Genomic DNA, 27,522 nt, shown 5'->3' with positions numbered 1-27,522 from the left:
TAGCGGTTATGTAAAAAATCATCTGATTTGAATAATGCAAACGACAAACCAAAAGCTTAGTTAAAATAACACATTCAATGTCCACTTCATTTAAATATTACAACATGTTGAAGCTTTATCTGAACCCACTATCATTTGCAACGTTGATCAGTTATAGCATTGAATATGTGTGCTACTTCAGTAGTCCCGAGTGAGTCCTACATTAAATACTTTAGTCCAATAATGTTCTCTTCAGTTATGCAAATACCAACACATTAAATTAAAAAAATACCGATATACATATTTTGTCTTTCAAGTATCTCTCAGGAAAGAATGGTTATTACTTACGTCACCTCAGACATAAATATGACACAAAGATTCAAGGTAGTGAATATCATTAATCTTCAAACTTAGTCAAGATGGCAGTAGGCTACTACTACTTGACTTTTTAGCACTATATCTCTAAGGCATTTATATCCCAATCTTGTGCATTTTTATGCTATCGATAATAGTTTTTGAGTAGAAAAGTAGAAAAAAGAATGTTCTCTTAAAATATCCACTTCATATACCTGAAACCACATTTATCTTGTTTTAATCACCAGGAAAGAATGATAATATTGTGTGTGTGTGTGTGTGTGTGTGTGTGTGTGTGTGTGTGTCTGTGTGTCTGTGTGTTTGCATGAACATGAAAAGCCAATTGAGCCTTTATTAGTGTGTGTGTGTGTGTGTGTGTGTGTGTTGGTGATAACGTTATTAATGTCACTTTCATATCAACAGAGTTTGTGCGTTGACAATCTTGCAAGCTTACGTCATTAAAATCACAAAGGGCTTGCTTTTTGCACATGTCTGATGGGAGTTCTTCATGGAATATATGGGCACGCTGAAAATGTCTTTAATTCATGACCGTGGTGGATAGGGAGCAGCTCTTCTCTCACGCACTCCTCCTCCGCTCAGTAGCTGCTTTCATGACCGGTTAAGATGTAGAGGTTGCTAAACGCATGCGGGTCGTCGGTTGGTGTGCTTTGTAGGATTATATCCCTGCAAAGTCCAACACACACACAGACACAGACACACACACATGCACAGATAGACACAGACACAAACACACACGCGGACACACACACACACACACACACACACACACGCAAACACTTAAAACTTCTAATAACTCCTTGGGTGAAGACCAGACTGTACAGATGGTAGGAGATGACACTAGCAATGTGTACGAACGTACCTGTTTGTGCCCAACACTTTGAACAGACGAGTGTTGTCTGTGATTTCCTGTGTGACCTGCAAATACAGAGATAAACACTGGAGTTCAAATCCACATTGGTCATTTATATAGAAGAAACATAGTCAACGGTTAGATTGACACATGCAGCCATGGCTAGGGAATGCATAGCAAATGGGAGCCAGTATATTAGGCTAATAGCTCATAAAGCATAATCCTTGGTCAATACACGGACATCAACTTTTGTCAGACAAAGGGAATCTTCAGGAGGGAATGGTCCAGTATTAAACAGCAATGAGATCCTAGAAGGATTGCATTTATAAGGCTCACATTCTCACACCCATGTTTGTTTTGCATTGTTAAAATGTCTGTTGGTAAAATCAGTTTAGGATACACTAAACCGAGCATTAACGATTACTTGTATACATAAGTGAATATATATGCAATGCAGAAGCAATATATGTAACATATATATTTACACATAATGATGGATGCACAGTACCTCATTTGAATGAAGACTCCTCCCTTTCAGCCCGTGTTTCCAGAACGCCAGAATGCTGTCCTGTAAACAAACTATCCAAAAACAAGACCTCGTCATAAGAGATTACAGTAAGGGACGGACTCATACTGATGTTTATGTCTGTGTAAAATAAGATTTTAGATGTTAACATAAATATCATATTTCAATATAAGTTTAATATGCGTAATATGGCATACTTTTATGTTGAAATTGCAGTAATTGATACCAGATGTTTCTATACACACCTAGTGTTTCGATGGGGAAGTCAAAGACCATCTCATGGGTGAGCTCTTTGGTGGGAAGCCCTTGTAGATTCACAATCTTAACACTTCCTGCCAAAGAAAGAAATAAGAGAACATGCATGTCAGGTCATTATGCAGTCCTGTCCTGCAGCCGGCCACATTGTTCCCTGTTCTAGCGGACTTGATACATACTCTCCAGGGCGATGAGAACCGTGTCTCTGTCCAGCTGCGTCACCTGTCCCGTCTCTACACAGCTGCTCTCTGCAGAGATAAAGAGAGAGAGAGAGAGAGAGAGAGAGAGAGAGAGAGAGAGAGAGAGAGAGAGAGAGAGAATTAGAATGAGAAAGAGCGATAGCCAAAGAGGTGGAAAGATAGGGTACAGTTATATCTGTTTCTCCTTAAGGATGGGATAACATTTCTTGGCTTGGCCAGAAGGGGGCATCTCCAGGGGGGAGGGGTGTCTCCAGGTGTGGGAGGGGCGTCTCCAGGTGGGGGAGGAGCTAAAAATACTACAAAATGCCACACAATTTTTTTTTTTACCGTCAAAATGATTCTCCTAGTTTGTGGGCCGATTATCGGACACAATGTTTGTCGCATCAAGGATGTGATATTTATCATTTTTTGAGACGATTTTGAGAAGTATACATTCACTGCACTGTTCTATAAGGGGACAAGGAGTTAATCTGGGCCTACTTCTGGAGGGCCCCTTACAAAAAGAGTCTGGGCAATAAGCACCACAGTAACCTACCCGGCGTGTTATTAGGAGTGCCGTTGAGCTCTATTATGTCAAAGTTGAGCTGCGGGTCCGTGGAGGACTTGCTGCTTCCGACCCCGATGCAGAGCTGAGGGAACTCATCCGTCACCAGCACCAGGAGCTCAAAGACAGGCAGGGACTCTGGAAGGGTTATTGCTATGTGCTGAGAGACATCAGGGGGGGGGAAAGGAAAATGTGATAGGTTTACTTGATACAAAGAATTAAAAAGGTGTTGTAATTCCCAAAAATATTATTTGGGTTATTGTCTAACGGAACAAAGAGTTAAAAGGAGTTGTCATTAGCTTGAGCATAGTTTGGCTTATTTCAACCGGAATGAAGAATTAAAAAGGTATCTTCAGTCATTTATTGTGATACATTTGTTGCTGTGTGTGTGTTTGTGTGTACGTGCGTGCGTGCGTGCGTGCGTACGTGCGTGAGTGAGTGCACAGACCTTTAGTTGCATGAACTTCTGCAGTGGCTCGTACCACAGCAGGAGCACCAGTCCTGATGGCACGGCCCCACAGAGGAATGTGCTGTCGGTGTAGGGGTTCCTGGCTGGGAGAGGGAGGGATGTACAGAGAGAGAGATCATCGTTACCCGCCTGCATCTTTTGGAAACAGGGAAAAGGTGGACTAACTTTGTTTTGGTTGAAAGATTTGTCCGGTTTGTCAAGACCCCAAGTCAATCGATGACATTGTTAGTTATTATTAAGTTATTGTCTGATAGCAAGATACAGATATGGGAGATGCTAAACACTTGTTAGGTTGGATTACAATGGATTTCAATGTCCAGTTCCGGAAGGTGTCAACACCGCAAGGGGTAGTGAGTTGAACAAAACTCATGGCTGAGTTATATCTGGACACATACAATGTCACCAATTGACCGGGAGTCTTAACAAAGCGGCCAAATCCTTTGATGGAGTCTGCCTGATGCGTTTGACTCGACACAGCGTCAGGTGAGGTGAGGTCCACACTTACCAACGCCGCACCGCCTGCAGCCTTTAGTGTCTGGTATCTTCACTGAGATAGCATATTTCCTGCTGTTGTTGAAAAGGACAGAGTCACATTCATTTCAGACCCAGAACTAAGCAAACCAAATTTAAGGAATTCTTCACCCTGCCTAGGTCGAAGTTAATATTATTCATATTCTTCTTCTTCTTCTTCTTCTGAACGCATTATAAGAGGACCTGCAAATCAGCACTATGATCAACATTAGCTGTATGGCAAGCAGGGATGGAGGCAAAAAACATGGCAGCTCTTTTAATTGTTCTCCCGAACTGGAAGTCCTCAATGAGCTCCTCGTGGAGTAAAGCCTGAGCTACGTCCGCGTGTCTCCGGGCTCCACCCACCCGGGGCCGATCCTCTCGCTGAGCCGGTGGGTGCCCAGCGACAGGCTCCCGTGTCTCCTCAGCAGGTGGCCCCGCTGCTCGAACAGAGCCGCCAGACTGTGGGAGTACAGCTGGGTGGACTTCCCTGGAGGACGAGAGACACAGCAATAACATGAGAGGGAGAGAGAGAGAGAGAGAGAGAGAGAGAGAGAGAGAGAGAGAGAGAGAGAGAGAGAGAGAGAGAGAGTAATAACATGCAAGCGAGAGACAGAGACAGAGAGAGTAATAACATGAGAGACAGTAATAACACAAGAGAGAGAGAGAGACAGAGAGAGAGACAGACAGTAATAACATGAGAGAGAGAGAGAGAGAGAGAGAGATAATACTTTAGATGAGGATACTTTAGATGGAGCTCTCTACCTGATACAGACATCAACACGTTGTTCATCACATAGAGCCACGTGCAGCGCTGTGGGAGCAGCTGTGGGGACAGAGAGCAGCAGAGCAAGAGAGAGGGAGAGAGAGAGAGAGAGAGAGAGAGAGAGAGAGAGAGAGAGAGAGAGAGAGAGAGAGAGAGAGAGAGGGAGAAGAGAGAGAGGGAGAGAGTTCAGATGCAAGAACCGAACCCTACTCAGCAACCCCATCTCCTTCCCTGGTGATGTAACACACCATTCATGGCTGACGGCTCGTATGGAGGCCATTTGATTCAACCAATCAGGACGCCATTGCCATTGCATTGGCACAACCTCACCAAAGACAGCGTCGCTGTTTGTGTTACTCTGGAAGTGCACTGTGGAATAATACATGCAGAGTGTTTATAGTGCGTACCTTTTCTAGTGTGTCCTCGTGAAGCTCATTGAGGTTTAGTGTGTAAACACCCTCTTCTGCCCCCAGAATGAGGTACTGGTCTAGATTAAAAAAGGGATGTGGAAAACAGGGCGATGAGTGGTCAAGTCATGCTTTCGGTCACAAAATGCATTTCCTTATTTCTTTGGTGTTCCCACATAGGGCTTATTTATAAGAAACCAATGACCACCCCTCCATAGGAGGGAGTAGACAGTGCACTGCTTTGGCTTTGTCTTACTGGACCCACATCGTCGTGCACGGTTCCAGTTTATATGTTCTCTCGCTTCCCCCAAGTGCACACAGGTTCCCCCTGCGCCCGTGCCTCTGCCCATGCACAGAGTGTCGGTGTTGCGCAGTAGAAGTAGTAGAAGTGGTGCTAACCACTAACAGGACTGATCACACAGAACAGCGTTCACAACCACCCGTGTTTCCCTATGGTTCAAGAAGCGCACATGTGCTGCATTTCATGTTTTTTTCTTTCTGGTGAGTTTGAGTAGGTTCAGCTCCTCAGCTCATTTTCAGCTCCGCGACAAAAGAAAAGACATCACAGAACGACCCCTAAATGACGAGAAGCAGATGTTTGCGGACGCTCCCAGTGGTTAATATGCCATGGTGTTTCTTAAGCTTGGTGTCTGTTGCGGTGCTGCCCTGTGGGATCTCTGCGTCCCCCGGACCCGGCTCTGTTCTGGGGGGCCTACCTCTGGTCTTGGGCAGGATCCAGGTGACGGCACAGTGGATCTTCAGAGGACAACCGTTGAACACTTTAGAGAAACACGCGCCCATCTGTGAAGACCAAGCAATTAATACATGCGTGCGTACAGGATGTGGAGTTTGATTTGCGCTTACAAAAGGTGTTGTCGGTAAGATCTGAGAGTTGTGGAGAGAGGGAGCGGAAAAGAGCGGAAGAGGGCAATTTTAAAATGACAAAAACGACAAAGAACGCCCCTCTCTCTCTGCCCCCTCCCTCGATTTTTGTTCCCGAGAGCATTGAGCAAGTGTTGCATTTCACACACCTTGACAGGTGAGATGGATTCCCTGAACCAACGCAGGAATAGATTCCCTGATTGGTAGGAAATCAGCTGGGAGCAGACGGAAAACCGAAATCGGCTCCTCCGAAAGGAGGCACAGTCAACTCCCTAATAGCTGACGGGTGGCTCTGCTGTTACTAACACATCGACTAATAGCTCTTGGGTCTTACCTACAGCACCGTTAATGGCTCGTGATCTAATAGCTTAAAGGTCCCATGGCATGAAATGTTCACTTTATGAGGTGTAAAACGAGCAGTAGGTATCTTGCTCCGCCTTTGAAAAAATTAACACTGAAACGCAGATTTGGGATCTGGCCCCATATGTCGTCATATGGGGCCAGGTTACCTCCCCTTTCTCTGCTTGGCCCGCCCAGAGAATTTGGTCCACCAATGAGACAATGAGCTAGGACCATGCGAGCGCCACATGTGTGCGTGTGAATACACTGTAACGCAAGTTTTCTTTGTATTTTGGATAACTGTTCTGCTGTTGGTGTTATGGCGCATAACACGCAACACAATAACGCAAGCTTGCATAAAGCTCCCATTTGGTGAAAAGACTAGACTGCGTCGGGTTCTCTGAGGTCTCTGGTATTTCCACAACGAGATTCGTAGTGGGGGTTATCTCGGCCATGGTTGAGAAGGAATTGGGAACCTTGACATGGAGGAGAAAAAGATTGTTGCCCAGGATTGTCCGCTGGAGCCCCGCTGCCCGCTGAACGCTGCCCGCTGAACGCTGCCCGTTGTCCGGGGTTGGCAACGGGGCTCCGGCGGGCAGCGGGGCTCCGGTGGGAGACAACCCCAGGCAACAATCGCGGGCAACAATCCCTTTCTCCTCCATTTCGTGGTTCAGTCTGTACTTAATATTGACGTGGAAGTGGAAGAACCAGAGGCGTCTGAGAACCCGACGCAGTCGTTTGAGATTCATAATATCATCCGGAGGCGCAAACAGCTTTTGACCATGATAATATATATTATATTATATAGATATCTAAATATAATATGATATTATTTAAATATAGAGCTCCAGGACTCCCGCCGGAGCACCCGGCGTGTTCAGTGTTCCACTGTAAACACTAGCGCATGGTACCGTGGCCGCAAGCTGCTCAGGGCCACACCCCCACCCTCCACCTTGACCCGCCTCTAAAAACGGTACGTTTGTGGAGAGCTCATTGTGGGACTGGCTCGTAGTGGCTGTAACTCTGCACCAAGGCTGAATTTCTTGAACGTCTTCAAGTACTGTATTAGGGGCCCACTAACACCTATATTAAAGCATCCATAAAATAGCATGCCATGGGACCTTTAAGGCTCCTGAGATCTATTGTTTGTTTTTTTTTTTAGTTCACCCATGCATTGCAATGGGACTGGTGTTGCGGTTAAGAGGTCACACTTACATGGACTTGAGGAGTGGGAGGCAGTCCATGCCAGTCTGCTTTCTGCAGAATTAGAAAAGGTTACATATAGTAATGGAGGTAAGGGTTATTAGACCACAATGGTGTTGATCTCAGAGGAACTATAAGATCAGTGTTGTCCGTCAGTAGGTTAAAAATAAAAAAAAACAATTAATCAGTAGTTATTAGTTTTATTACTAGCTGAAAACCACCGGCGCCTCACCAACTACGACTACAATTACTACGACTAAGTAGGCCTCCACTGAAGCAGCCGTGGAAACAACGCACAGTCGGACACTCACAGAGTCCTCCGTCTTCTTCCTCAGGGTGCTCCACTCGGGGGAAAGGGGCGTGTCCCGTTTAGGAGCCGCGACCACTTCCGTCTTCTTCTCCGCCAACGCGGCGTCCAACGCGGGCAGACACGGATCACTGCCTCGCTGTCGCACGTCATGCGTGGCCGAGTACCTGGCCAGGCCTGGCGGAGACGAGGGGGGAAGATAGGAGGTCACATAAAGATGGGGATTTCTTAATCCCAGAGGGGGAACTCAGGTGGCAGAGCAGAAAGGAGATATGAAAGAGGGTTTTCATCCTTGTGTCAACTCTATGACCTTCGCTTATCTATGGGAAGACTTTTATTGTGAAGTGGTCATCCGGGCCGTACCATTTAACTCACCGGGGGAGGAGGTGGTGCTGGAGGCGGAGTTGGAGGCCACGGCCGAGCCGGGCCCCAGGGTGCAGCTGGGCCTTGACGTCATGTCCTCCTGGTCCACCACGTCAGGAGCCAGGCAGCTGAAGGCCGGGAGGGACGCTGTGGTGGGGCTGAACAGCACACTCTTCCTGCCGGCCTGACCACTACCCCCCTGGGAGAGACAGATCCAACATGATTGTTCTACATTTTTCAACTACTCACTGTTTTTTTATTCATTATGGGTTTGGAGAATAAAACCCAGCAACCAAAGACTAAAATACAACCAGGGAATTATTAAATTATTTTGTTTCATTAATTAATGAAAGAAAAAAAAAAGATGTCAACTTTAATTTCGGGTAAAAGTGATCACAGGCCGGTTCGGGAAACCATTTCACACTTACGTCGCTAGAGGGCGCCCTCCGAATGGTTAAGCTTCTGAAAGACAGTGACGTTTTTGAATGAGACGGCTGTATGATGTCGTTGTTGCAAAGTGTCACATAAACAAACGTTACTCCATCTGCTGTGCAGCCACATCAAATTAAACAAGCCGGGGCGATCGGGCAGAAGGATACAAAAAACAACGGGTCAAAAAACAACACACAAAAAAAACGGACAAATGCAACACACAAAAGCGCAGTAAGCCCAAGACCATAACCAGTGGGTTTGTGGAGCAGATCAAGCCTGCTTTGAATGTCCTAGGCCTATCATCAGTGTGATTGGACACAAAAATAAAATACATTATTTCCAAACCACTGATGATGATGTTGGTGTCAAAGGTTGTTTAATCATTCATTGAACTGTGAATCATTTTCATTAATGAATTAATGGAGGATTGGGAGTAATGAATGGGCGACGACTGGCGGGGGTTGGGGGGGGGGGGGGGGGGGGGGTGGGACACAGCGCTGATTAGCGATACTGGAGGCCGGTGACCCGGGGCCTACCTCAGCTGCAGAGCCTCTTCCACACATTCCAACAGGCTCCTGCAAACAGGAAGACCTGGTGTTTATCTGACTAGTAGGCCTCACTTCCGCCATGACAATAGAAAGGGAGGAGCCTCTTTCTGATCAACAACCGGCACCTAAAAATACCACCACCTTTCTGTCAGGGCTCTAGGGAGAAGGGGGGGGGTCGTTTGTTGTTGTTGTTGTTGTTGTGGTTGTTGTTGTGGTGGTTGTTGTTGCCGTTTTGTCCGTGGCTTTACAAGCACCTGGTTCTTTGGTTGAGTTGAGGGATTGAACCTAGCGTATTTGGTCATTGGTTAACTTACGGTGACGTATCCTCCTCCCCGGAGAGACTCCAGTCGTCATCGTAGCGTCCCTGCTAAAGGAGAGACACATGTTGTCTATTATCACGTTTTGTCTAAGCACGAGCGACACTGCCATGCAGCCATGATTGAAGGGCTGGTCAAGTACCGCAAAAATGTATTTTGTCTGTTGACAACGGTTCTGTTTGGTCGGTGTTGGAGAACATTTCTGTGTTACTTTTGAATATAAAGTTGTTAAACGGGTGGGATTCTCTGTGATATATGAGGGGTCTGGCACTTCTGGGCCACAAACGCTTTTCCACGGCCTTAGTTTGCTATTGGCCATGCATCCTTGCTCGAGCGAGTGTGACAACACCTCTCATACTTACTCCTTAAAGTTAAACCCAACGTTTTTTTCAAATACCTTCATGGCTGCTTTTGTTTGTGCCTCAGATCTCACTGTCTGTCTCCCGGGCTGAAGGACTCCAGCTAAAACGGAGGGCTTTACGTATTCTTCAACATGCTAATGCTTTTATGTTCATTTAAGTTCCTTACCAGCTCAGGATCTGTCACTTTTCGGAGCGGGGGCCCGAACTTGACTTGGTCGACTGAAAAGAAAGTAAAGAAGAAAAAATTTGTAAATCAAGGATTGTAGTGATGTGTCTCTGTGGAGCATTGTGGCTTCATATTATTTCCCCAGTCAATCCAATATGCATTCACTCTTCAAGTGCAATGGCTGAGCAGTAGACCCCCCACTGGCCCCAAGGAAAGTAGGTGTCCACATAAGTCACGGTGACGTCAATAACAAGTAAAGCACGTGCAAAACAATTTTTGCACATAATACAAAAATGCTCGCTACACAGTCTATTTGCATCAATGTCAGACACCAGCTCACATATCCTATTCCATTCTAATATTACGCGTGTTTTGAGTTCTGAAACTATCCTGTTGGACCCCCCAGGCCTTCGTGCCGGTCAGTGCGTGCTCTTTCGTTGCACGTCTCAACACATATAAACGTTGCTTGCTGTGTGCCACTGCAGAAGAGTGAGGGACATTGTACAGCATGGCACGTCGTTTTCGCTGCTGTAAAAAATCTCCATAATATCATCCGGGACAATAGCTTCTCAGTCGTAACCCCCCCCACGGCTATGTCGCCGCCGTCTCCCCCTCCCTCCCCACTCCCCACTCATTCTTCGGCCCGTCTCCACCACATGTGTGGGCTAACATGCCATGCAGAAAGTGCCGTGCACACTGGCATCTCTGTGCGGGGCTAAGCACTTGGCCATCCTAGTGACTTCATAGGCCCTCTTTAAGCACCGCGTCAATGGGTCTGCTTGTGGCCTTCGCGGTGGTTTCCGAGTGATGGCCTGTGCTTGAAGATTCTACTTCGATGAACGTTGTTGAAGTCAGCTTCCATTTAAGGGCACGCATACTCGCTTTGTTGTTTGTGTGTGCTCGTCTCCAGACGTTTGGTTGTTTAGGTCCTGCAAGAAAACCCTGGTATGCAAGCCTCCTCTCCAATACCATATTGATGATGTGGTCGTAGCCGTGGATATGATACTGCATCATTACTTCACTTATTCAGAAAAGTGTGTGTGTGTGTGTGTGTGTGTGTGTGTGTGTGTGTGTGTGTGTGTGTGTGTGCGCGCTCGCTCACACTGCTCCTCAGACAGAGTTCTCTCCACAGCCAGGTGTTTTCCTGCTGACTGGATCTTGTCTGGTGCCGCTTCCCCAATCTGAAACAATAGAAAACGCACAATAAGTACAACATGCACTGCCAGATATGAGAAATGCAAGTTCCTGGTCTGTGGAAATAGGGCCGCTCTTTTGGGGGTAAAACCAAAAATTGGGGCAAACTCAACGATGATGTCCATACAGACATAGCAGGTTATTATGCTGACCCTTTGAAATTTGAGTTCTGTACAAATCTTCTGGTACAGAACGCCTGCTACAGTATTAGCTGATATTACCCAACCTTGATTCATTCAGAGTCTCTGGCCTACGTCATAGCGAACATATGCTTCTGTTTGTGTTATGAAAACATTTCACACCTCTCTCTCTCCCTGCCTGTGCACACGAAGACCTCTACACTTCTACTGAGGATAAACACAGTATCTATCACTTTTTTTAAATGCTTATTGTAACGTTCATAAATTGCGGCCCCACGGGACAGCATGGTCAGAGTCGAGGGACAGCCGACTCTGGCCTCACGTGTCATAATCTACCCATCAGTACTTCTCTTTGCTGCAGATTGTGGGACATGAGTGACCCAGCATTGTTCCACCGTGAGCTACATGGCGTTGGTGGTAAAGTTCTGACCGGGGTAGTTGTACATTTGTTGTACATTTGATGTACATTTGTCGATGGAGGAAATCTTCACAATTCAGTTGTGACTGTAGGCCAATGGATCCAGTGCTGATCCTGAATGTATCTTTACAACACAGTGGAAAACTGGTGACTATCCCTTGGCGAGGAGGAGGATAAGGAGGAGGAGGAGACCTGATAAACAGCGGTACACGTACCGCGGACACGCGGTACTAAGGTACAAAAAAAATACAAACCCTAATTTCTGATTCCTATGACTCACTACTAAGGAGAGGAAAGGGATGCAAAGGGAAAGAAAAGAAAGAAAGGAAGGGAAAAGGAAAGAAAAGAAATTGAAGGGAAGGAAAAGGAAGGTAATGGAAAGAAGTGGAAGGGAAAGGGAAGAGGACGGACGGACGGACCTCCAGCTCGCTGTCGTCCATGCTGTGTGTGGCGGGGTGGAGCTCAGGGTTGTTGACCGTGTCCAGCAGCTCGATCACCAGGTTGCGCGTCAACAGCTGCGTCACAAAGGGATGCTGGAGGAGACCGAGGACATGGAGGAGGTCAGACATGGCGAGGAGACATAGGTGAGACATGGTGAGGAGACAGAGGAGGCAGAGACACGGTGAGGGATGGCCTACGACACACACCACCACCACACCCTGTCCAGTCCAAAAAATGCACCAACCCGTTGGCCTAGAATACAAATACATGCAAATGACCCGACAGCTATAGAATAAAGTGGTGGGTGTGGTAGTGCTGTCCAGGCATTTGAAATATATTCATAGATATCCGTTAACAATGCTAAAGGCGTGACTTATCGTCAATTTCATTCAAATGTTCATTTTATGGACGTAAAAATACATATCCAGGAGACCTTAGGGCAGGGGCCGCAAGAAAACGTTCGGTTTGAATCGATCTCAGCCCCAAACACAGATCCGATTTGTACGGGCTGGAGTGTGAGTGTGAAGCATGTTAACAAAGGCGGCTGCAGGTGCAGCGTTGAAGCGGTGCCCACAGCGGAGGGGAGCCACACAGCAACAGATGACATCAAACAGCATGCCCTATAATGATAATGAGCCCCCCCGGTGACGGGGAGAGAGACAGAGACAGAGACAGAGAGAGAGACACAGAGAGAGACAGAGAGAGACAGAGACAGAGAGAGAGAGAGAGAGAGAGAGAGAGAGAGAGAGAGAGAGAGAGAGAAAACACACAAACTTCACACACAGACTTTCACACAACTCCCGCTCACGCACACACACCTGCACAGTGAGTGAGTGAGTGAGTGAGTGAGTGAGGTTCACCTGCAGTAGTGTTTCAGCCGAGGGCCTCTTACGGGTGCTTTTAATAAGAGACATCTTGACAAAACTCTGGAACCCTGCAGACCTGCGGGGCCAGGAGAGAGACAGGGTCAAGCGGGGAGGGCCAACATGGAAGAAACCGGAACAACAGAGAGAGAGAGAGAGTATACATGAGGGAATATATATATTTAATACGAAGAGGTACACTTACCACAGGGTTTTGTCCTTGAGTCTTGGTGGCTGGAAGCTGCTTTTGGACATCAGCATGAGCGCTCTGAAACATAGTGTTAAATGGAGTGGAGTGGGTGCATTTTAAGAACGGGTCCGCCCCGCCAGCTCCTGCCTGTGCCCTTGACCGAGGCACTGGACTTAAATTGTAGGTTTGTCCCCGGGCGCTGCACCGCCCTCCACTGTGCTGTGCTACACTCCAATAGAATAGGTTGAAGCAGAGGAAATTCAACGGAAGCATAGGACATATTTTGCCGAAACTAAGTTGGATAGACGGATCTTTTATTGTAGACAAGATAGATCTTCTCCACAATAAGACCCCGTCCCACTGAGTTTTCCCCGATCCCCGGAAATCTTGGACCGTCGAAGGCATCTGCTCCATATGAACCAATGGAAAGGTAGGCCGCGACTTTTAACAACACGAGTATGAGGCAGTGCTCTCTAAAATAACTGAGCAAGGCGATTCCCCTATAGGGCTACATAGTTGTAAAAGTACACTCACGAAACAGGTTAAGCCCCAAATGCAGCTCATGCTACTACCGTTGCTTTAGTTAATAATAATAATAATAATACATTCAGCCTATATAGCGCATTTCTAAATATGCAAAGTCGCTTAACAGAGTGAACACAGAATAAAATCTTTCAATAATAACGTCTATAAGTAAAAAGATAAAATAGGATAAAAATTGTTTGCTAAAAAAACCGAAATAGGTATGTAAGACGAGGACTAGTTAAAAGGAGGGAGGGGAGAGAAGGGAAAGAGGTCATGTGTTGAAAGAAATCTTGAAAAGGTGGGTTTTGAGGGCCTGTTTAAATAGTGGTGTTTTAGAACCTCTCCCAGTGACTTAGTAAAGCCAGGGTCTGTATGTCACTCGTGACGCACCCGCTGGCAGTGACTCAGGTAGTGTCTTAGTCATTGACGCCGTCCCCCTCACCTCATGGGGTGCAGCTCGAACATGGGGGGCTGCAGCTCTGCCAGCTCGATGGCTGTGATGCCCACCGCCCAGATGTCGCACAGGTGGTTGTACCCGCCCTTTTTCTCCACCGCCGCCACCTCGGGCGCCATCCTAGACGCACGCGTTAAGGCCCGCCGTGCGTCACCCGCGGCCCATCGCAGGAAGGAGGAGAAAGACAACGAACGCATTGGTTGGGTGATGAACACAGTGGTTGATGGTAAGAGAATGATGCTTTATGATTATTGAACCCTATTATTAACCCTTATCCCTATGCTACTGCTATATAATAATGCTTATTACCGCATCAACTATTGCTGACGGCAAGAGAGATCTGACTAAATAAATCTGGTATGGATGAGATAGGACTCAGGTGACAGAGTGGGTGACAGAGTGGGAGAGAGAGTGGGAGAGAGAGACATTTCCTCTTACCAGTAAGGCGTTCCTATGAAAGACTTTCTCTTGGCCACTGACGCGCTGATCTCTGCTGCCACCCCGAAATCAGCTGGCAGAGCAGAGAGGGGTTTAGTGAGAAACCACGGAGCATGAGATGAAGGGCAGATAAGATGCAGGATAGAAGTACTGCAGCATACTCCATGGCAAACAGCCACTGCAGTGCAAGAGTATTGTCTGTAATCATGAGTGCATGCCCGCTTATCAAGTCACATACCACAAAAAAGTGTGTGTGTGTGTGTGTGTGTGTCTGTGTGTATCTGTGTGTGTGTGTGTGTGTGTGTGTGTGTGTGTGTGTCGTGATCTCAACCGACCTAGTTTCACATCTCCTCTCTCTGTCAGGAGGATGTTGGCTCCCTGTAGAGAGACGCGCCGATGAGTACAACCGTCCATCAACAACGTGTCCCACACACACACACACACTCACGTAGCTCACAGGCATTCACATCACTGCCATCGCCCGCGACGAGTGCTAAGTGACCGACAAAGCACGACGCTCACCTTGATATCCCTGTGCATCTTGCCCGCTTCGTGCAGGTGGTGCAAGCCCTGAGGAGAATAAAGAGGAAACAATCCGTTTCAGGCAGACCCACACAGGACATCATCGCTGGCATGGGTAGCTGCTCTGTCTAAATGGCCGCTGTGACTGCAGCTCACCTGCAGTGTTTCCCTGCAGACGTAGGCGATCTGTTTCTCCTTCAAAGGGCCCGTCACTGGAGGCGCACACACACACACACACACACACACACACACACACACACACACACACACACACACACACACACACACACACACACACACACACACACACACACACACACACACACACAGCCAAATATAAATATAGCTTACAATGCATCGTTTACTGCATAGCCGACTACTTATTAAAGTAATCCTATCTTATTTTATTCTTATTTATTTGTCTTTGTCTTATTTGTCTTTTATTTGTCTTCTATTAAATTGGTCCAGTATTGATCAAGCTTGCCTCTGCCACATACAACTTGGAGCAACAACTCCCAGAAAAGAATGTTAACCAAAAACCAAAAGTGCTCATTTTTGGTACTGACAGAGCAAAGGCTGAGCCCAAATGACAGCTAAACCCCAAGCCTTCACTCTAGTATGTAGACAAACCCTCCTAAAAACAAGTCTACACTGCATGGTGTAAAAAACCCTGAAAAACACACACACATGCACACATAGCATTTGTTATTTTGTGTGACGTGTTTGTGTGCGTGCATGTGTGTGTGCATGCATGCGTGTTTACCCTGGTAAATATCCTGTAGCGACCCTCCCCCACAGAACTCCATGCAGATCCACAGCTTGGTGTTCCTGTGGAAGGTGAACGTTCCTCTATCAGTTCTGTTTGACACCCCTGGAATCACACACTGTATACAGCCTGGAATTTATTCTCAGGCATAACACAAGAGTTTCCATTGGGTGAATCATCCTCCTCAAAGGAACATTGTGAAGTCTATTCATCTAAGTCTAACAAATAACAGGGAACTGTTCTACTAAGATACAAAAACATGTGTGTGTTGACAAACTATCGGCTGTAATATCGATTAACACATTTTTGTTGGCTGGGGAGTCCCATAATGATCTACTAAAGGATTCAACTGAAAGACAAAGAGAACTTCATGTTACGGAGACATGCCTGCAAAACACACACACACACACACACACACACACACACACACACACACACACACACACACACACACACACACACACATAAACATGTACTAATACAGCACCTGTGGTAGCTGCCAAAATAGGCCACAATGTTTTTGTGCTTGCACTCCTTCATCATGGTGATCTCCTGTTGGATGGCTGTGATGTCATCGCCTAAACAGAGGGAGGTTAGCCAGAGGTGCACACACACACACACACACACACACACACACACACACACACACACACACACACACACACACACACACACACACACACACACACACACACACACACACACACACAAACACACACACACACACACACACTTTCTTGTAAGCTTGTGTTGTGATTTGTGATTTGTCAAGTTGAATCAGGGGCGGGCTTTAGAAGGACATACCAGGGTCCAGTTTGACGATCTTAATGGCCGTCATTTCGGAGGTCTTGATGTTACGGGCCTGTGAATAATAATGTGATGTTACTATTCAAGTCGTATTATTATACACAGAGGAAAAAAGCATTGAAAGCAGTACACTACTATTGCACTGTTATTGGGATAGAAAATATAATTTGCAAATTACATTGTGATATATTACTGCATATTTCAGATATTTACATCCATGTTTTATTTTTCTTGCCTTTTTATCCAAATCAAAAACACAAATCAAAAACCTGTCTGAGATATCATGCAACGCAAGGTTTTTTAAAAAGTTGCCCTTGTAGACTGTTCCGCATGTTTCTGTCATTGTGTTTGCTACATAGCAAAACCCCAGGGGTCCAGATCTTATCCTGCTTTGGATCAGGACAAGGACAAGACTAAGACCTGGAGTGGCTCTGCCTTCCCGCCGTGGTCACCTGGTGCCACCTGGCCCCGTTTGTATTGAGTTCAAAGATTTTCCTCTGGACTTTTTCTGTTCTGAGTCCTATAGTGACCAGTTTCGACCCAATGTGAGGCCGTCATTCCTCCTCTGTTTCATGAACTCCGGGTCCACTCAGAGGGAGATCAGGAAAAACCTGTGGGCCGGGTGAACTCGAGATAACGTGGAGAAAAACAAAAGAAATCGGGAGGGGAGGATGTTTGGAGAAAAAAACCCGCCACAACGTGTTTTAACCATGTTTGTGAGGCGGTCGGGGGATTAGTCATGCCCCTTCTCTCTGATGACGGGCCAAGCTGTGGAATGACACAGTGAAGGGATTTTTTTCATCCCCAGAAAACAAGAGCTAGCACAGGTTGCTTGTAGTGGCTTGGCTGCACCACCTTCCTGTTTTGCTTCCTGTCGTACCACAGCCAGCTCACTTCCTGTGACTGAAAACGTCCAAGGTATTTCTGTAGTACAGGTCCAAATAGTACCGAGTGTAGGCCTACTGCACCCTCTCCTTGAGGATTGGGGGAATATTGGGTAAAAAAAAAAGCCTAGTTTACCATTTGGTACTGCCAATAAAACCATGCTTTAATAAACTATTTAAAAATGTAAATTAATAGTATTGGATTAGTACATAAAGGCAATAGGGTGGTTGTAGCAAGGTACAAGATAGTTTTGCACCATCATCAACCACCTGTCACTCACACCTTCCACCCCACCACCACCAATTCATTGATGAATCGTTTCTTTGTTGTTGTGGTGAAAACGGTCTTCTGACCATGTTGCCAATGACTAATATATGCTAATAAGTGAAACTGGGTGTCATTTTTATCTGTAAATAACTGCGATGTCAGAATTCCACACAGGGAACCCACTGATGCTGTCACACGCCCAGTGGTTTGACCTTTGACCCATCGAGAGACAGCGTCAGAGTGAGAGAGAGAGATGGATGTTGGATGAGGGGAGGGGAGGGGATGATGTATTATTGTACAGTCAGAGCAAGGAATGCGGCCCAACAAAAGATCGCAATGCTCGCTCAGAGGCAAAGAAATATAAGAATGACGACAACCTGTAGCTCGCTTGCCAGATTAATAAGGATGTACAGTGTATTTGAGCCTCCAGTCCTCAAAGGATTCCTTCAAAGTGTTGAATATCAGAGGCTAAATCAGAGATACAAATAAGACAAACTCCTGTTGCTTTGGGGGGGTTGATAAGATTCTATAGCACATCCTGTAGCCTACCTTGCTTTATCAGAAGAAAAACGATTACCTAAAACATTTGATGGTGAATAAAAATGTAGGATATGATTAACATAACCCTGCTATGTCAAAGTAGTCTTATCTTAAAAATAATAATGTTGTACAATCGAGGAGAAGGAGTCCTAGCGTTGATAGTTATAATTGTCAAGTATCGTATCGAATGTAATTGCTGTAGGCTATGTATGATCATCCGTCTCAGTCTAAAACGTCCGGGTTTTAAATATTGCGGGTAATCTTCATCTGGGTAACTACAGCAGTAATTACACCATTAGATTAGTGATAAGGCTCAATAATGCATAATAAAATAAAACGTATGCCGTTATCTGACGTCATGTATATTACAAAAACTCGACCTGAGTTAAAAAAAAATGCGCATTCATTTATTTCACCCAGAAAAGTCAACGTCAAATACAGAATAATGACAAGGAAAAAAAAAACTTAACAGGGGCATTTCCTGCCGAAATAATCAGATCTTAAAGTACTAAAAACAGGTCAAAAGAGAAAATCGTGCAACTTTTTGCGGATCGACGTGCTCTGGAACTCTGCATAGGCGTCGTGCACAACCCAGCACGAACATCAGGCGAGCACGAGCACCGCAAGGACCCCGGATCCCTCACTCACCTTGAACACATCTCCGTACGTGCCGCACCCTATTCGATGAATTAATTCATAATCATCCAAGGGGTCGAGGAACGAAACTCCTATTGTATTCATACTTGGGGAGGGAGAAACTAATTAAGAATCCCGGTGGCGCTTTAGTCGAGCATCACAATGTTTGGTAATTAAGATACAAGCAAGAGGATGCAGCAGCAGGACGTCAATACCTGACTTAATGACTCATTAGAGCGGACTCAATTACGCTATATTGATCTAGAATGCGGACGACAGCGAAGACATCATCCTTCTTTCTCCGCCGTTCATGATCGATTATTCCAAAGCCAGTGTGCCACGACTGGGAGAGCGCGGTAGTCTCTCTAGAAAACGGGTCCCGAGCGCTCGACTCAATTGCGCATGAGCGAATCAGAGCCTGGGAGCTCGCGCGGTGACACCGCGGTGTACACTTCACTTCCGACACCTGCGAACTCAGCACAAGCACAACACGGTACCACGAGTAGATATTAACACCACATCCGTTTCTCGTTTTAATATTTTATTACTTGTCGATTTAAAAACACAAGTTCATTGAGCAATTGTAACTTAGAAGGGGCCCACCTAAAGTGATCCCCTTTGAAACAGTGCCTGGTCTTCCTTCTCTAATCATTAGAAATAGGTCTACATCAGCTACTCTCAAAGCTAAAGGCCACCTACATTGGAGGAAAGAAAAAAGGCAAAGTAAGGCAACATATAGCTAGCGAGATAAGCTGACAATAGAGCAGAGTTGGACAATGTTACATGGTAACTATCCTAATTAAGTTTCAACGTGTTTCACTCAAACTGGTGTTAATGAAAACAAAAAAACATGAGGAGCTAGGGTTTGTAAAAGGTGATATTCACACTAACATGTGTACTGAACTATTGAAGAAGTGAATGGTTATCAAAAAACATCCCCATTTGACCAGACAGGACTTCCACATTTCAAACTGAACCACAGCCCGTAGAGTCTGTGGGGGAACTGCCTCCGCACACACACACACACACCGCACACTGACTGACCTCAAGTGTGTGTGGGAGAGAAAGGTATTCTGCTGCAGAAACAGCAGCAGAATCGAACCCTTGTGTGAAAAACACTGCTTAAAACGTTCACAAACCTCAAAAATGAAAAAAAAGACCAAACTTGGAGGAATCGACTGGCGTGTCATCATTTGGCTTTCACAGTACAGCAGAATCTCCCCCCTGCCCTCCCCCCCTCACCCATTCAGAGAGACTTGTTTTGAGACCCCCCTCATTCAGAGACTTGTTTTGAGACCCCCCTCATTCAGAGAGACTTGTTTTGAGACCCCCCTCATTCAGAGAGACTTGTTTTGAGACTACCCCGTTCAGAGAGACCTGTTTTGAGTCTCCTCCCACTCAGAGGGACCTGTTTTAAGTCTCCTCCCATTCAGAGAGACCTGTTTTCAGTCTCTCCCACTCAGAGACTTGTTTCCAGTCTCCCCCACTCAGAGAGACTTGCGCTGGCGCTTCAGGAAGGACATGGAGTAGTCCCCGGCGGGCGTGCTCTTCTGCCTCTTCATCTGGACCTGCGACTGCGCCGTGAGCTGCAGCTTGATGGCGCTGGAGTTGACCTTTGCCGCGCACAGGAGCCCCTTCATGCCCTTCATCTTCTCGCTCTGGAAGACCACCACGGGGCCGCCCCCCAGGGACCCCTGTGGCTGGGCCGAGGGGGGCGGCGGCGACGAGGGGTTGGACGACGACGACGGGCTGCGGGGCGATTTGGCCTTGCCCTCCGCGTCCGCCGCCCGGGGGGCCCCCTGGTGGGACGAGCGCCGCCGACCCCCCACCTCCGCCGCCTTCTTGGGCGGCGCGGAGGACAGGGGCCCCGGCGGGGACGCGGCCCCCGAGGTGGGTAGGGAGGGGAGGCCCTGCTGCTGCTGCTGCTGCTCCTCCAGCCGGGACTCGCGACGGGGCCCCCGCCGCCGGCCCTCCCGGGGGTCGTCGCTGGACTGGTCGTCCTCGTCCTGGGACTCGGGCTCCTTGGTGATGATGGACACCTTCTGGCGGATCTGGAGGGGAGGGGGGTTGGGGCGGTGTAGGGTGAGAGACCAACGGGAAACAACAGCGCCACGCAAAAACAGCCTTTTTGAAAAGGGTTTAAATCTATTCTATCTAAGGTGGAACGTTATTTCAGCTTTAGGCTCTGGTGTTAACCGACTTTGGTGTCGTTTTTCTAGACGCTCTAGTCACAGAATCACAATCGAATCACTTTAGATGATTCGATTTTGCAGTGGCAACATGCTATTTGCAGACCTTAAATAGCAGCAAATTCGTAGTAACCTCGAGTTTCCTGTTCTTTATCCGATGAGGGCGGGGGAAACTCTACTGGTTAGACACATTGAGGCTCCTATGGGGGTGCAACGTTCCAATATAATCGGTGTGATAAGATGTCGTTTTGTAGTAGGTACCACCAATGACACTTCCACTGCTGTGGATGCAGGGAGAGCCCTGTAAGGAGAGACTCCCAACACATGCACGGGATTCCATGGTCCACTCGCCATGTTGGCTCCCTTTAGTTTGCTGTTCATTGTTGTTTTTTTGGGGGTTCATTGCTACAACAGCTTCTAGTCGAAATCGAAAAAGTAGAAAAGTGACGCAAAACGTGTCATTGGTGGCATCTATTGTAAACTAAATCAAATTAAATTTTACACAGGAAAGATGCAGAAACTTCTTTAAAAGCGTGTTCCCACCACCACAAGGGGAGCCTCTAGGTGTCAAACCGGTGGGCCGCCCCATTACGCCGCGCTGTCGTCGGACCTCACCTGTGAGTCGAAGCGGCTGAGCGACTGCACCAGGTAGGTGGCCCATCCCACGTGGAGCACCGGCGTGGGGCTGCCCTCCTCCCACTTACAGATGCCGTCGTAGAACCGTAGCAGGTGGGCGAAGCACTCGGCGTCCTGCAGGGCGGAGAACACGGCGGCCTGGCGCGGTTGGTCCTGAGACGGGGGGGGGGGGACAAACACAAAGAGACTAAAACGACTGTGACTGGGGATGGAGACTCTCCAGAGAACGTGGCGGCGGGTTTTGCCCGGAGTGGGCTTAATAAAGACCCGACCCAATCCATCAGTGCAGAAAGGCATTAGGAGAGACATGGGATGTAATTACCGCCAGCCTATTTCGGGAGGACAGGGGATATTTAACGGGTGTAGGAGGGGAGAGGATGGGAGCTTGGATTGCACATAAGGGTATCGAACAAAAAAAACACTCGAAGAAAGTTCCTACCTTGTCCGATTCCTCGCCCTCCTCCCCGGTGTTTTCGGTGGCCGTCTCCTTCAGCAGGGTGGGGATGACGTCGTTGGCGATGTCAAAGAACTCCTTGTAGATCTCCTCGTCCTCGCGGAAGTAGTTGTATCTGATGGTGGAGAATCAAAATAAGAACAAGAGGATTGGGAGGGAGTTTGAGGCAGTGTTGCATTCCACTGGGAAAATCTGGGGTTCTGGGGAATAAGACCAATGTATATTAAATACTTCACAGCATATTTGTACCATTTTGATGTTTAATTTAAGGAGATATAGTATATTTGCATCTGCAGGTAAAACACTTGGTTTCACCAAGCCAATAAATGCCATCTTGCTCTGAAAACATCGAGCAATTTATAAACCACTCTAGTATCTACGGTATGGGTGGTAAAAGTGCAATCATACTTTAAAAATCACTGACAGGCTTTGTTTAGGTAATCAAAACACTGATTATTTCAAAAACATATTCAATTAATTCATTGATGAATGAATGAATGACACCATGATTCACAACTTTTTTTTTTACGTTGCTGCAATAACAAGGAACAAGGAAAACACAAAAGACAAACGCATAAACCGGGCAGGATCCATTGTTCGCAGATAGGATTGTCTAAATTGCTCCGGCTGAAAAATGAAGAACAATGAGGACGGGAAGAGCTGCGAAAGGGAACAGGAAGCGGAGGGATGGTGACGGGAATGTGGCCGGGTTGCCGTGGAAGCGGCACACATCCTAACACAGGACGGGGGGGGGGCCAAGCCCGTCTAGCCTGCACCCCAGTGGAAGGTATTTTTAGTTTAAGAAGGGGAGGGGGGCCAAGGCTTTTTAACTGTCCCCCGTGCAGAGCTTAGGGGACAGTAGTTAGGGAGGGAGAATTCGCCACGCCTTGCTTGTAAACCCTGCCCCTTCTGGGAGGGAAACACGGATGGAACGCTACCAAAGGGAATGATTGCGTTTTATTGGGATACTAGTGAGACAGTAATCAAACAAATCACCTTTATAAATGAAGTTTGAAAATAAGAAATATAGGTCAAGTTTTGAATTATGTGTCGAGTTGAAAAAAGTGCAAGAGAATAGGGTTAGTATTTACTGCCACCTGGAGTATGGCTGAGGAAATAACCCTCTCATGTTAATGTTCGAGATAATGTTGGTCCCATGCATCCATCAACATTTAAGAAATGCCTTCTCGTCCGCCTCTGGTAGATATAACTAGTTTGGGGGCGGGGCTATATTGCTATATCGTTCAGGATTTTATTGCTGTTCTACATTACCTAGAATTTCCCCAGAGAAGACAACGACTCCCAAAAAATCCCACGCTACTTCACCTCATCAAACTACGTATTTTGTAACCGTTTTGATTAAAGACCCCTGGCAGCAGAAAGGACATACTATAACTTTAAACAAACAAACAGACAGACTTACTCTTGCATGACCTGCGCAGCCTCTGCCCAGGCCCCGAGAGCGTCGCGCACATTGCGGTGCCTGTAGTGGAAGCCCGCCAGGTACATGAAGGGGTAGATGTGCTCGTTGTTGTAGTACTTCTGAGCCGAACCCACCGCCTGGGAGGGAATGGGAAAGGAAAATAAATACGCAGCTTCCCAGTGGGTAACCCGTCCTCGACAAGGTACTGAAGAGAGGCTATGTCTCAATACTGTCCCTACCAAACTGCTCTTACATTTTATTTTGTGCATTGCCACGGATTTTAGCACTGGACATATAAGTTAATTAAAAAATGGTATCTCGTTGGAATGCATATTTAAAAAAAAAAAGGTCATTTATTTTTATAAGCCATCTACGATGCCTGTACAAGCCGTTCACGGCTGAGTCTAGTGTCCCATTTCCTAATTTTTACTTGACCCCTCTGGCTCCTTTCGGAGCATGTTCGGAGGACCAAGTACCAAGGTATCAAGGTATCAAGTATCAAGGACCGGCTCCAAACTGAGTTGTAGGGAGCATAGGGACGGTAATGGGACAGGGCTAAACTCCACCTCATCCCAATGAACGCCCATCCCCATCTCATTGAAATGTGCCGCGTGTACCTTGAGGTGGATCTTGATGGGGCTCTCCTTGCCGGGGATGGGCTCCTGGTCTTCCAGATCAGCCAGGGTGCCCATGGCCATTGGGTATCTGGAACACAACACCAAGAGCAGAAAGAAACAGGCACGGTCACTTATTACGATTTTTTGTGGGGGCAGGTGTATCAAATATAAACGCATGATAATGATCAGACCTAGTAGCAACAGTAAGGCCCATTATCCTACCTTTCCAGGTCCCCTCTGTCATAGAGCAACCACAGGAGTTTCTGTAAGGGATTGAAACCAGGAAAATCAATAAAAAATGTACTCAGGAGGAGCAAGAAAGAGGTGTATTGCAAGCTACATGTGCCGATTGGTATGGGTAGGTGTTACCTGTTGGAGCTGCAATAGCTCAGAGCTGTCCGTGTGCAGGTCCAGTGAAGGGTTGATGGCACACACCATGAAGGCCACCTCCATGTTTCTGTTACACTTCATGTAGGAGCCTTTGAGGTAAAGCCAGCTCTGAATAGAAAGTGCACAATAAAATAAAAGGACACTTAAACAAACCTATGCCAAGACAGAGCAGTGGGTGTAAGTAAGCGTGTGTAGAATTATAATCACAATGTTCTATAGAACATTTTTCCTGCCACTGGGGCCAGGTTCCGTTGCTTAACAACCAGACTGATACAGCCACTGCAATGGCCAGTATTTCACCAGAGGGGGTGCTGTCCCTTTTCTTTGGTTCTTCAAACACAAGAGACATGTGACCTGACTACCCAAATCACACAGATCTGGTTGATATGGTCACTGCGGAAGTTGCAGCCGTGCCAGACGACTTGGACGCTGTCTTCCGCAGCGGTCGGGGGGGGGGGAGCCTCACCTTCTCGTTGACTCCGGTGGTGATGGTCTGACCACGTCGGTCTTCGTTGCCCTTGCCGTGCCAGGTGACTTCGGCGGTCTCCTCCCCGTTCTTCCCGAAGATCACCCAGGCGTGGTCCTCCGACAGCCCGAGGTGCACGTCCCGCAGCCCCAGTACCTGGCAGGCCGCCACCACCGCAAAGGCCACGCCGGAGCTGTCCAGCTTGGTTCCTGCACCACGGCAACACATTGATCAGTCCATCGACCTCAACAACAAGAAAACACACACCACATGTGACCTGACTGGCATGTCGTACTCATGTTTTAAAACTGTATAATACGTTACTTGGTCACAGCCTGGTCTACGGTGCTGAACCACCCGTACAGGCTGAAACAAGGTTACAGATCTTATTCATTTCCGATATTGAGTCTGAAATATGTACAATCATCAACTCGCAACTTTTGAGTTCAGAGCGTTCGAACATGCCTCCGAGTTGACACACGTTTGAAATGTCTCTTCTGCATTTGCAAGATACCCTTATCTGATACCGGCATGGAAGTCCCCAGCATGAGGGACCACTATGTGTCAGACATACCAGTGATGAGGCTGAAGAGAGACTGGATATGGGCCCGGTCCTTGAAGTAGGAGCGACTCAGACTGTTCCAGATGACGTCCGACACCTTCTTCACCAGCTCCCGGCTGGACCCCCCAGCAGGATGCCGGTACTGAGAGAGATCCACCGCGCCGCGGATCTGGGCCGTGAACCGCTCGTGCAGCGCCGAGATCATGCCCAGCTCCACCGTCGGGAAGCAAGAGTTCGGGCAGTCCGGCTCGAGGGGCTCGAACTGGACCCCGGGCACATTGATGGGGATGACCCGGTTCACTGCCAGGAAGTGTTCCACGAAGCCCAGCACCAGGGACAGAAGGGCCAGGTCGGGCTCAGACTTCCGGAGCTCTGTCTCAAACAGTTGGAACACTCCGTCAATCCCCCGCAATGGGAAGTGTTTTTTCTGGGCCGTATGAAGCCCCATATTATCCTCGTCCAATCACTCGGGTGTACTTGATCTTTATCACCTGCAGTACTGAATGATACAATAACTGTGTTAAAACATCCACATCACCTAAATACATTCACGGTATTAAAATAGCCAACGAGGACCTTGATAAGGATATTGATCTGTTGCTAGGTTACTAATTTGATCATGGAACGTCTATACCCACGTAACCGTTATCACAGAGCTGAATCATAGACCATAAAAAAAAGGAGAAAGCTGAATGGCGCGCTGAGTGGGCGGGGCACTGACAAACACCATACGAACGCAGGGAGGTGAAGCTACATATTACAACGTTAGCAATAAAGCAAGATAAAAGATAAGATGCTTGTCGAAGTGACATTAAGTATTTATGTACAATCTCTGACTGAAAAGAAACATTTCCGACCATCATATTAAACTAAATAGACTGAAAGACGCCATATAGCATCCCCAGCAATATACTACTGAACCAAAATACGTTATAATCGAGGTTTATTCCATCATTAATAAAATTAAATAAGAACACACACCCATCCGAAAACCACTGTAGTGAAAGAAACTCATTAAAAATAGTGTGTAAGGATGGCTGATGACAATAGTTAGCTTATTAGCTACAAGTGGCTAGTTAGCCTGCTGGTTGCCAGGCCAAATAATAGATAAGATACACTTTCCACACAAGGTTACTCTGATACCTTCGAAAATTTGAAGAGCTTCGGTGTAACCAAATCGTTGTTCATTCACCGGAGAGGGCATACAAATCCAACCTTTTGCCGGTCATTACAAACGCACTTGCTTTACAGGCGCAGCCACATGTTTTTGTTTGTGTCTGTCCTTTTGCCGCTCAGTTCGGGCTGTTCGAAGAAGATCGTGGACCGCTCCGCATACGTACGCCTTCGCGCGTCAGATCTCACAGCAACTGAGCCGCCATGTTGAAACGCCCCAGTCCCATCCACATGACATATGTGACGCGTGTCTAGAGCGCCGCGCTGACGCAAACCCCAGATGCATGCATGGAAATGTAGTCGTTAGTGGCAGCAGTCCTGAAACACAATCCCCAGCAGAGGGCCACATTGTCACATGATGCCTCAAACCATGGTTACTAAACGAAACAAAGTAAACGTTACATAATTTAGGGGGAAAAAAATGCGTGCTAAAATATAGATTTTATTATTTATTTTTGGCGTTGTCCGAAGATAACGCCAAAAATATATAGCTCCATAATTGCCCATGTTTTGTAGGCAACATATGTCCACCGTGGTGATATCTTCGCAGATGATTGTGCATTGTTACCTTCGCCAATATTCAAATGAAAGTGAAAAAGGAAAAATTTCAGACGTAGGGATATTCAAACGTTTAATGATTAAACAAAACGCAACGGTATCGTGTCAATACATGACGGCACCTGGTTGCAGAGTATGCCTTTAAGCGTGCCCATGTCTGGCTCTCAC

The 27,522-nt window shown here is 46.9% G+C and overlaps 2 protein-coding genes across 4 annotated transcripts; both read right to left on the bottom strand.

Moving 5' to 3' along the window:
* Positions 1-119: 119 nt before the first annotated feature.
* On the bottom strand, positions 120-19,236 carry map4k2 (mitogen-activated protein kinase kinase kinase kinase 2). 3 transcript variants are annotated; one of them, XM_084487425.1, is made up of 32 exons: positions 18,899-19,236; positions 16,556-16,613; positions 16,239-16,329; positions 15,749-15,813; positions 15,142-15,197; positions 14,986-15,033; positions 14,799-14,841; positions 14,464-14,536; positions 14,014-14,145; positions 13,062-13,124; positions 12,854-12,935; positions 11,972-12,085; positions 10,903-10,981; positions 9,801-9,853; positions 9,270-9,322; positions 8,944-8,982; positions 8,404-8,437; positions 7,976-8,174; positions 7,617-7,789; positions 7,318-7,359; positions 5,598-5,682; positions 4,882-4,961; positions 4,474-4,534; positions 4,075-4,198; positions 3,704-3,765; positions 3,178-3,281; positions 2,721-2,889; positions 2,165-2,233; positions 1,976-2,062; positions 1,713-1,783; positions 1,214-1,269; positions 120-1,017 (listed from the first exon to the last, which is right to left on the bottom strand). In XM_084487425.1, the coding sequence occupies exons 1-32, from the start codon at positions 18,989-18,991 to the stop codon at positions 930-932; spliced, it is 2,646 nt and encodes an 881-aa protein (XP_084343551.1). In that variant the 5' UTR covers positions 18,992-19,236; the 3' UTR covers positions 120-929. The 3 variants fall into 3 exon arrangements, with proteins under 3 accessions (XP_084343551.1, XP_084343552.1, XP_084343553.1); XM_084487426.1 differs by having other exon boundaries at positions 7,988-8,174; positions 18,899-19,233; XM_084487427.1 differs by lacking the exon at positions 8,944-8,982.
* A 912-nt stretch (positions 19,237-20,148) lies between these two features.
* men1 (multiple endocrine neoplasia I) lies at positions 20,149-26,908 on the bottom strand. Its single transcript, XM_084487262.1, has 10 exons — positions 26,767-26,908; positions 25,636-26,122; positions 25,062-25,270; positions 24,575-24,703; positions 24,428-24,468; positions 24,206-24,293; positions 23,589-23,725; positions 22,151-22,280; positions 21,691-21,864; positions 20,149-20,937 (listed from the first exon to the last, which is right to left on the bottom strand). The coding sequence occupies exons 2-10, from the start codon at positions 26,069-26,071 to the stop codon at positions 20,374-20,376; spliced, it is 1,908 nt and encodes a 635-aa protein (XP_084343388.1). The 5' UTR covers positions 26,072-26,122; positions 26,767-26,908; the 3' UTR covers positions 20,149-20,373.
* Between the last annotated feature and the right edge of the window lie 614 nt (positions 26,909-27,522).

This window comes from Micromesistius poutassou, assembly GCF_964030765.1.
Source record: "Micromesistius poutassou genome assembly, chromosome: 23".
Classification (NCBI taxonomy): domain Eukaryota; kingdom Metazoa; phylum Chordata; class Actinopteri; order Gadiformes; family Gadidae; genus Micromesistius; species Micromesistius poutassou.
This window is presented reverse-complemented; position numbering and strand designations above follow the sequence as displayed.

Coding starts and splice junctions, on each gene's coding strand:
- map4k2 (XM_084487425.1), bottom strand. CDS start 18,991: ATGAATACAATAGGAGTTTCGTTCCTCGACCCCTTGGATGATTATGAA. Junction 8,438..8,943: donor GAAGAGGCTCTGCAGCTGAG/GTAGGCCCCGGG, acceptor ACTGTCTTTCAG/AAGCTTAACCATTCGGAGGG. Junction 7,790..7,975: donor CTCCCCCGGTGAGTTAAATG/GTACGGCCCGGA, acceptor CGTCTCCGCCAG/GCCTGGCCAGGTACTCGGCC.
- men1 (XM_084487262.1), bottom strand. CDS start 26,071: ATGGGGCTTCATACGGCCCAGAAAAAACACTTCCCATTGCGGGGGATT. Junction 24,294..24,427: donor GACAGAGGGGACCTGGAAAG/GTAGGATAATGG, acceptor GTTGTGTTCCAG/ATACCCAATGGCCATGGGCA. Junction 23,726..24,205: donor CCATCAAGATCCACCTCAAG/GTACACGCGGCA, acceptor ATTCCCTCCCAG/GCGGTGGGTTCGGCTCAGAA.